Genomic DNA, 9,710 nt, shown 5'->3' on the forward strand with positions numbered 1-9,710 from the left:
CTAAGAGGTCCTCCAAAGAAGTGCAGTAAAGACTAGAGGTAACTTGGCAGAATCAAACTTAAAATGTATTTTAACTCAAGCAGACAAGCTCTTCCCAATGCCTCACTTAGGAGCAGTCCTGTGTAGTCGGACATGTCCGCCCTCTGACTGGAATGACTTGGTGAGAAGTAGAGTAGCCTCTCACAGTGCAGCACAGGCACTTTCACATCAGGCTCCCCTTTCCCTGTTGGGACCCGTCTGTCTTCAGCTGTGGACTCTGCTAACTCCTTCCCTTCATGTGAGGGCAACAACAAAAGGAGGAATTTCCCTAGAAAGAAGTAAGTGGTTGCATGTCCCATCTGCAATGTCACATCCAATGCACAAGTTACAAGTATCGGAATTGTTCATGGTGTTACAGAAGACAGATTGAGAGGGGAGACACGACGTGTGGGAGTGTTGTTGGCTGACAAGGATGCAGGAAGAAAAAAGGGAGCAGCAACATCTGTGGATGATGTTTCTCCTTGGTTGCGAAGCTGTAAGATCTGGCGCAGCAGGGCCTTTCCTTCTTCTCTAGTCTGAAATTAATTTGTAGAAAACAGAACAATACAACTATGAATGGATGGTTTCTGGGTCAAATTCAGTATGTAAGCAGTGTAACTTAAAGTACCATGTCATTCTGTAAGGCTAGAAGCTGTAAAAGTTATTCTCAATTCTTTTTTCTTCAGCTCCTTAGAAATGTTAAGGTAAGTCACTTTTTTTCATTTTAGTCTTTCCTCCTTTTACTCCTGATTGGTGTGTTGCTTGGGTATTTCAGAGAACAGAACCATCAACCACTGAAGCTGTCTAAATATTCCAGCAAGAAATAGATTGGGAAAACTTCGAATAAGGTGAATTCAGATTGTAGAGAGCTCCAGGCAGCTTTGCCATGGATAGGTCAACCCTGCACTCATTGGTTAGTGTCTACCACTAGGCTGAAATTCAAAATCTCAAACTGCCCACTTACAGATACATAACATCACAGATTATGGAGCTGCACACAAAACCCAAGTACTGTTATATTCTCTGCACTGTCCACACAAAGAAGATGAGGAAAAAAAAGTTTTAGAAGTACTGCCATTACACAGTGTGTGGGAGTTTGTGACCATTCAACTACCTCCTCAACACCAAGATTTTTAGCAGCCTTAAGACTGCCACGTGAAGCTTCAAATTATTCTACTTAGTGAATACCAAAGAGATATGATTCAATTTCACTATCTACACCACATTCCATGACTTTTATCAACCATACTCAGCATAACTGATCAGGTATACATGACAACCACCATTCAGGATTGTGACCTGTATGGCAGACAGCCCTCATTCCTTCATAAAAAACTCCTTCTACTCTGAGGGGGAGCCAAGATCAAGGTCATAGATCCCTTAAGAAAGAAGCACCAAAGACTGCACAGGTACTCACATCATTGAAGGCACAGCATTTCTGAGCACATGCTGAGGCTTCATCCCAAAGCTTACATTTGAAGTAGTACTGGGCCAGGTAACGAAATGCAGTGCTGACCTCCAGGTGCTCCACTACCTCCTACAGTGAGTGGGGTAAAAAACATCATTTGCAAGTGCCTTCCAAAGTAGTTCTACAGCATGTTTACTTCTCCTTCTATTCCCAAGCTATCATCTTACCCCACAGGAATAGATATCCTGGATGTATTTGATGTAGCATTGAGCTGCCTGTTCAGATTCGTTCAGCTGTTCATGCAACCTACAAAAGGAGAAAAGTGGGTCATTGGAACAAGACTGCACTGTTGAAAACCTTCTTGGTCTATGAGAACGTACTTGCTCACCCTGACCTGGACTAAAGCCAGGTCCTTTCCTTCAGAATTTGCAGGACATGCAACATGTACTGCCCCTCGTGGAAAGAGATAATCCAGTTTGCATTCATGGTGACAGACACAGAAGCAGTCAGATAGTGACTAGACAGCTAGAAGCAGTGACAACCAAAGCAGGGACCTTTGTATATTCTGTTGCATTTTAAACCTTTAAACAGACCTTTGCCATTCTACTTACTATTTCCTCCTGTCCTCCTTCTTCCCCTGCTACAACCCAAATTTGTACAACAGTTTCGCTTTTCATTTGCCCTTTTTTCCCCTCTTCGCTTTTCCCACTTTATATTACTTTATCCCCAGCAAAAAAAATTAATGCTGATGTCACAGTATTCACATTAGACCTCTTTCAATGTCACAGCCATATACTAGAAAGGAAAAATAAAATCAAACTACAATTTTGTACATCACCTACCATCGTGGGCTGCTTTTAAGTTGCAATATGAGAAATACAATTGCTAGTACTGCATGCTCAAAACACTGCAGGATTAAGAAGTCCTTTGCAACCGACATAATGCTATCATCCTCTCTAGTTATCCTGATGGAAACAAAGATAAAGCTGGACACCAAAATTTGCAGTCACTACAGCCCTAAAGATACCAATTCTTATACAGCTCCAGAAGTAATACTAGCTAACAGCAATTCCACTTGTTTACATTCTGTATTTTATCATTAGGTATCAAAGTGTGACTTGCATTTAACACAACTCTGACGGTTCAGTGAGGGCACATACTCACTTGGCGAGTTTCACAAGTGCCATTTTCTCCACATCTCCCACAGCATAAGCTCTCCAATAGCACTGTCAAAGAAGGAAAGTCAGTCAAGCATGCCACAAAAATTAGTCCAGCCCATGACTCCAGCATGCAAATCAGAAACAAAAAACTACAGGAATGGTCAGCAAAAAAAGCATGTACCTGTAGGTAAATCCTTATTTATCAGCTGCTCTAGTTATATTGCAGCAGTACTTCCCAACTGTAACTGCCAATGAGTTTAGGTAGCACTAGCTACATAATTTTGCTGCAATTTCACCCAGTGTTCTGGGAGACGCCTGAAAGTCTTACACATCAGTTCTCACCTTCTTAGCTTCCACCAACTGATTGAGTTTCTCATAGCATTCTCCTAGAGCAACCAGCATACGAGAATCATTTGGTCTGTAAAAGAGCAATTCTTCAGGTAGTTTAATGGACTGCCAGCTGATCTCAGGGTGAGGGGAAGATGGGGGGGTGGTCAAGGGAAAAAAGTAATCTACACCTGGCAGTCTGTCATCCTTTTGCATAAAGCATCACTCTTACTCCTGACCAGTCATCCTCAACACTTAACTGACAACGCAGCAGTGTTTTTTTTTCCTTCCCCAGCTTAGTTCTTGCATGTAAATTCCTTAGCCAGTATCAACCACATCAGAATGAAGACCAATAAACACGGCTCCATTCTCAACTCTACCTGAGCTGGTGGGCCCGTCGGTAGTAGTAGAGACAGTAAAATGGCATTTTGAGGATTTCATAGGTTTGCCCCAAGCCATACCATGCTCTGTAGTCCCTTTTGTTCACCTCTATTGCATGCCTGTCAATGAAAAGGAGATGAGCTAGACAGAAAGCCAGGATCAAAACCAAATCCAGCAAAACACTGAGAAAAAATAGAAAATACTACTTCAGAAGCAAACACCATTTTGTGCAGTACATGAGCGGTACCTATAAGCCTGGATAGCTGCAGATGTGTTCTTCATTTCCATATACTCATGTCCCATAAGTGTCCAGGCTCCTAAATAACGAGGATTCAGTTTCAAGGCCCTCTGGAAATAGAGTGCTGCTTTTTCATGCTGGGAACGCAAGCTATAATAATTTCCTGAAGTAAAAGGCATAATATTTAAATAAATTTTAAAAACCCACAACCAACCAACCAAAAAAAAAAAGTCTATACCAATAGAGAAGTAGAAAAAATGATGTAATGTGTATTATTACCTCCTAATAAATTCTAAAGAGTCCTAATAAAGACAGAACTGATTCAAACCTCAAGAGACCCAACTGCACTCTGTTCACCAGTATTCTGGTCAATCCTTTTCCAGCTGTACCAATCAATTTATGATTCCATCGCCGTGGAGTGTCATGATCTAACAAATCAATTTCCTGCTCCTGACACACAACTATTTCCACTGGAGTTGGAAGACTATAAAGGTATTTTTAGGTACATTTGTCTACTTTCTACCCTAGTACTATTACAGCAGCTTTCAGAGAGAAATGAAGGAAAAGGGTACTCCGTCATTTAGTCTGCTTTTCAGGCTGCCTGAATCCACATTCAACAAGTGGTGATTTTGATTGCCTTGCCGGTTTTTCACTTCCAGAAGTGTTTCCAAGATCCTCTCACACAGCCTACAGACAGCAAAATAAGATGTAAAAATAACATGTAAAAGAATTGGCTCTCACCAATTACACAGCAGGTCTCAACACGGTACTTGTCTATCTCACAGAGATTATGAGCCAGGTAGCTCAATTCAGGCTTCATGCTCTAGTGGAATAAAAGATTAAAGTGATGAGAGAGAGAGAGTACATTATGCTTTGAAAGAAACCGCAATAAGCAATTAGCAATGCATACCGTGCCTCTCTTCCACGGAGTTGGGAAGAGGAAAGCCTGTATTCAGAGAGGCCAGACAGCATCAGCTGCTTTGCCAGTGTTTAACATACCTCCAACAAAAACCATCACTATGGACAGGCCACAGGAAGAATGCTTACCCTTACATAGAGCAAGTTGGAGAAAGTGTCCATGTTTTCTATCCTGTAAGGATCTTGTTTCCTCAGCTCATTAAAAATGGATAAAGCTTTGTCAATATCTGAAGAAAGAACAGCATATGGGACACCAACAACTATAAATGCCAAGTTTGCATTAAGGGGGTCATTCCTACTCAGTGTCACTGACCTCTTATATTGTGGTAGGCAACTGCAATCTGAGAGATGATATAAGTGCTTTTGGAAAATCCTGCATCAATGAGAGACTGATACTTCTGGAGAGCTTCCTCTATCAGCTGCAGCTCTGTATAAATGTGTGCAAGAAAGAACTCTTTCATCCATGTATCTGGCAAGGACAGGAACTTCAGCTAGCAAGAAGAGGATGAAGAGATGACAATCAGAAGTATTCTACAAGCTACACATGGCAAAGAATCCATTATCTTCCCTCCCATGACTTAGTAGATGGTCCTGAGGTAGGAGGCTATCCTGCAGTCGCTTTCTTAAACCCATTTGGTCAATCGGGGAAGAAATTGTCTTCAAATATGACATCACCTGGCTCTTGCTTCAGCCACTGAATTCAGACTGCACTTTCCTCCTATGTTTGAATATCAATATCATAACACTAATTTCAATGAACTATGTAAGCAGACTCAAAATTATGTAATAAAAAATGCACTTCCCTTTTTCCACAAATTGGTATCACTCTCTTCTGCATCACTTTTTTAAACTTTTTTTAAAAGTAGTTTTAAATACTCCATCATCCAGAATTTACTGAAGAATTCTAGAAGTAGTCTCAAACTCCATGCAGAAAGAAAAATAACCTATTTTGGTTTTATATATGAAGTTTGTTTCTCTGATACAATTCACGTCCTATGTGGCTTTGTACATTATCTTTTCAGTTTTGAACGTAGTGATTCTGTATATCCTTTCAAGCTAACAGAAGTCCTCAATAACTGAGAAATTAGAACCAGATTAAGAAAAACTAAAAAAGGGACATCTCTTAGGAGGATCTCCTTCATGTGACAAGATGATCACCCCGGTGACAACTGCTTCCAAAATACATGAATTGGAAATTTCTTAAACCACTTTGTGGGGGAATGATAAGAAATTAGCCGTGCCTGTATAAAGATTCTCAAGATTCAGCATGGCAAGCAATTGAAGATAAAGAGGATTTTACAATATAATTTACAGTTGTGGATTGCCTTGCCTGACAGTGTCTCATGGAATGAAGCAGTGGGCAACATCAGTCTTGTGGAAACAGAAACACTGGTCACTGAATCAGGCTAAACTCTTGAGATTTGTTACCACATCTTAGTATCTCCAAAGTTTTACCATCTCTTTATCTGTAATCAAGTTGCAAAGTTCCAGCCAGGCTCCCCAGTGCAAAGGCAGGACATGAGCAGCTTCAACAAACACATCTATTGCTTCTTTCACCAGGTCCAGTTTCCGCAGCACAACACCATATCTGTAAAAAAATGTGTCAGGTTGATAAGAATCATGCAATTCTGCATATCCACACAAATACATAAGAAATACACACAAACACTTACAGATAAAGGCCAAATCCATCCAGTTCCTGTGCCTTGTGTTTCTTGCTGAGCTCAACTCTCAGTTCTCGTAGAGCTTCATTTTTCACCTGTCCTTTTTCCAGAGGTCCTACCAGAAGAGAAAGTCACACAGCTAGGTTTCAGTAAGGAAAGTTTTTCAATAAGGAGTCTCACCACAGCAATGCCAAGTCCAGGGTACAATCAGAATTATCACTGACATGACATGACGGTTTCCCAGCCTGTGTGTATGTTCCCCATTTTAAAGAAAATCGCTTAGTCTGGTCACCCAGTTTAAAATACGACCTAATAGATGAAAATCTGCAACCTGTAATTAAGCCAATGAATCGAAAGAGAATGAAAGAAATCATGTTACAGTACCTATTATCCAAAAAATTGAGGGGAAAGCCATAGACCCAAGATGAATTACATGAAGAGTCAACGGCGAAAGCTTCATTATCTCATCATGCATTTCTTGACACCAGAGACTTACCCAAACTATCAACTGTCTCATCATCCTTTTTCTTTTCCCCTGACTGTGGAAAAGAAAGAAAATCCAAGATTACATTATAATAGTATATTTCCTATGTTTGCTGCAGCACTTGCAGCAGCGTGTAAACTGAGTTTTCACAGACAACACAGTTCTGAAAAGAACAGCCCTATCTTTCTTTACCCCAACACAGAATTTGGACTTCAAGGTGGTCATCAGGAACCAAGAAAAAGAATAAGCAAAAAAATAAAATATGCCAGGGAGGGGTTGGAAGCAGAGGAGTTCAGCGCTAGGAGGCAACCTTTTTTTCTACCTTACCAGGTATCTGGAGTACATGTACAAGAAGTAAGCTTTCTGGCTCTTGCAGCCCTGTAAAAAGTAGGCAGCCCTGTCATATTCCTTGAGATCAAAGTAAGACTTGGCCAACGTGTAGGCATCCAGATCACGAGCATCCTCCTGCAGGGACACACATGAGTTTTAAGACCCAAGAAGCTCTGACATACTTTAGGAAAATCATGGTTACAAACACAGCAATGAAGTTGCTCCAAAAGCTCAAAATGCAGTTTGTCCATCTTTATAGATGGTTTGAGTACTATTAGAAAAGTTCCTCCACTCCCTCATATGATCCAGTTCTAGAGTTCTCCAATAATGAGTACAGACTATTTAAGAACATTTTAAATAAATGGTGAGATTTCAGAAACAAATTGTGGCAAGCTGCCAGAAGGCAAGGCTTAGCTGTTCAATTAGTATGAAAAACCATAAACAAGAAACCTGCTCAGGAATTCCACATAAGGGAATATTAATCTGCTAACATACAAGTGAACACTTCCTTGGTAATTATACCTTGAAATACATTTATGACATGTTATACTTCTATAATACACCAGGACAGGCACATACCTATGAGTTCTACTGTATTCCTACAGAGGTGGGGATGGAGACACAACTTGTTTCTCTTGTGTCCTAACAAGCACAAGTTTAGTGGCAAAATATAATTTGTATTAAAATAAATTTTGACCTCAGTAAAGAGGAATAAAAATAAAGTAGCATGCATGTGATTTCAAATTTGGCTTACAGAGTGTTTTATTTAGGACACAGCAACAGATAATGCTTTCATCTGGGAAAGCAGGTTCAGCTCTCTCGCCCTGTTGAACACACCAGGGAAAGGATCTTCCCAGCATTATGGCAGGATTGGAGCCCAGCGCAGACTCCCACCCGTGGGATTTGGGAGATTGCAATCAGTATTTTCCTTCATAGTTAAGATTAAACAGCCCACCCCCATGAGCTGCAGCACCTTCTCCTAGAGCTCACAGCCACTTTCTCCCAAGCACAGCCTGGGCCCGTACCTCGGTGAGCACGGGGGGAGGCGGCAGCTCGCTCAGTGGCAGTGGCTCCAGGGCGAATGCAAGTTCAGCAGCCCTGAGGGAAAGAGAGCATTAGAATCATTGAATCATCAAGGTTGGAGGAGACCTGTAAGATCATGAAGTCCAATCGTCAGCCCAGCACTACCACTGTAATCCCTAAACCACATCACCTAGCGCCAAATGCAGACACCTCTTAAGAACCTCCAGGGATAGTGACTCCACCACCTCCCTGGGAAACCTATTCCAGTGCCTGACCACATGAACAATTCAAAAACATTTTCCAATATCTTACTGAATCTCCCCTGTCTCAACTTAAGGCCATTTCCTCTGGTCCCCTCCCCGCAGGAGCAGCAGAAGAGACTGGCTGCCACCTCACTGCAAACTCTTTTCAGGGAGTTGTAAAAAATTATGAGGTACCCACGAGACTCCTCTTCTCGAGACTAAACAAACCTAGCTCCGTCCCATCCTCCCTCCCGGCACAGAACATGTTAGCCCGGGGTCCGCCGAGCTGGGGCCCGGCTAGCTGTGCTCGGCCCCGCTCACCACTTCCCGCTGTGCTGCAGCCCGCGCTCACGGCTCCGCTCCGCCACGCTCAGCAGCTGCTTCTTGATCTCCCGCAGATCCGAGAAGTCGGCGCCGCCCGATGCCGCCACCATTGCCGCCGCCGCCATCGCGCCGGCCCGGCCAATCACAGCCCCGCCCGCCGGCCCGGCCAATCACAGTTCCGTACACTGCGCGCCCGCCCGCAGGTCCGGCCAATCACAGCCCCGTCTGCCGGTCTGACCAATCATAGCCCCGTACACTACGTGCCAGCCCTCCGCCCCGGCCAATCAAAGCCTCGCGCACTGCGTTCCCCCGCCCCTATACGGAGTCGTCTGCTTGGACGAGTGCGAGAGGTCTCGTGACCAATCCCAGGCGCGCCCCGGAGCCGTGCCGCCTGATTGGCCGGTTGCGGCGGGCGCGCGCCGGAGCCGTGCCGCCTGATTGGCCGGTTGCGGCGGGCGCGCGCTCCGGCCGCGGTTGTGGGGTGCTCGGGCCTTGCACTCCCACGCCCAGGAACACCGAGGCTTCCCGATTTCTCGTTTAGGACTTATCTGGCAGGGGAAATACTCGTTATGTGCTACCCTGCCCTCAGGTTCTAGTCTTCAAGATCCGTTGATTGTTTCTTAAGGAGGTATTTCAATTTGGCTGTGTATTGATAACACCTCCTCATTTATTATCATTTCAAAATTTTTACTCACATACCGCTACTTCCTGTGCTAAAAACATAATTTAAAAACATTAAGTAGAGTAAGTCTGTGTTTGATTTTAACAGTACAGAGATTGAAGTACTTTTCTTGGGATGGTTGTACTCCACAACTTTTTAAGCTTTTCTGGAAAACTAACAATATACCTGTGTGCTCATTCTAGGGCCAGAATGTCAACTTTAATTATCACTTTTAAAACAGAAGTGAAGAAAGAATACTGTAAAATCTCATTTCGTATGTCATTTACAAGTTACACTTTTTGATTTTTTTCTTCTGATGATAAGGACAATAAATATTCTATAGTAGGAAAGTGTCCTTCTTAATCACTCTTATTGCAGAAACTACTTGAGCCAGAGGACCCAGTGTTTGAACTGGCAGCAAGTTCACTGGTGATGAAAAGAGCGTCACTGCTGAGTCACTGTCATTGTACTTGATTTGTTACTATCGTAAGAAAAGATTTTTGGTTTTTTGATAAGCTGTGAATTACTCTAA

The 9,710-nt window shown here is 42.8% G+C and overlaps 1 protein-coding gene across 1 annotated transcript; it reads right to left on the minus strand.

Moving 5' to 3' along the window:
• Window positions 1-234: 234 nt before the first annotated feature.
• CDC23 (cell division cycle 23) lies at window positions 235-8,703 on the minus strand. Its single transcript, XM_068206286.1, has 16 exons — window positions 8,515-8,703; window positions 7,954-8,026; window positions 6,926-7,063; window positions 6,611-6,653; window positions 6,124-6,229; window positions 5,906-6,038; window positions 4,764-4,941; window positions 4,580-4,677; window positions 4,274-4,355; window positions 3,542-3,695; window positions 3,294-3,413; window positions 2,929-3,004; window positions 2,591-2,652; window positions 1,654-1,732; window positions 1,436-1,555; window positions 235-554 (listed from the first exon to the last, which is right to left on the minus strand). The coding sequence occupies exons 1-16, from the start codon at window positions 8,640-8,642 to the stop codon at window positions 384-386; spliced, it is 1,761 nt and encodes a 586-aa protein (XP_068062387.1). The 5' UTR covers window positions 8,643-8,703; the 3' UTR covers window positions 235-383.
• Between the last annotated feature and the right edge of the window lie 1,007 nt (window positions 8,704-9,710).

Source organism: Anomalospiza imberbis, chromosome 15 (genome assembly GCF_031753505.1).
Source record: "Anomalospiza imberbis isolate Cuckoo-Finch-1a 21T00152 chromosome 15, ASM3175350v1, whole genome shotgun sequence".
Lineage (NCBI taxonomy): Eukaryota > Metazoa > Chordata > Aves > Passeriformes > Viduidae > Anomalospiza > Anomalospiza imberbis.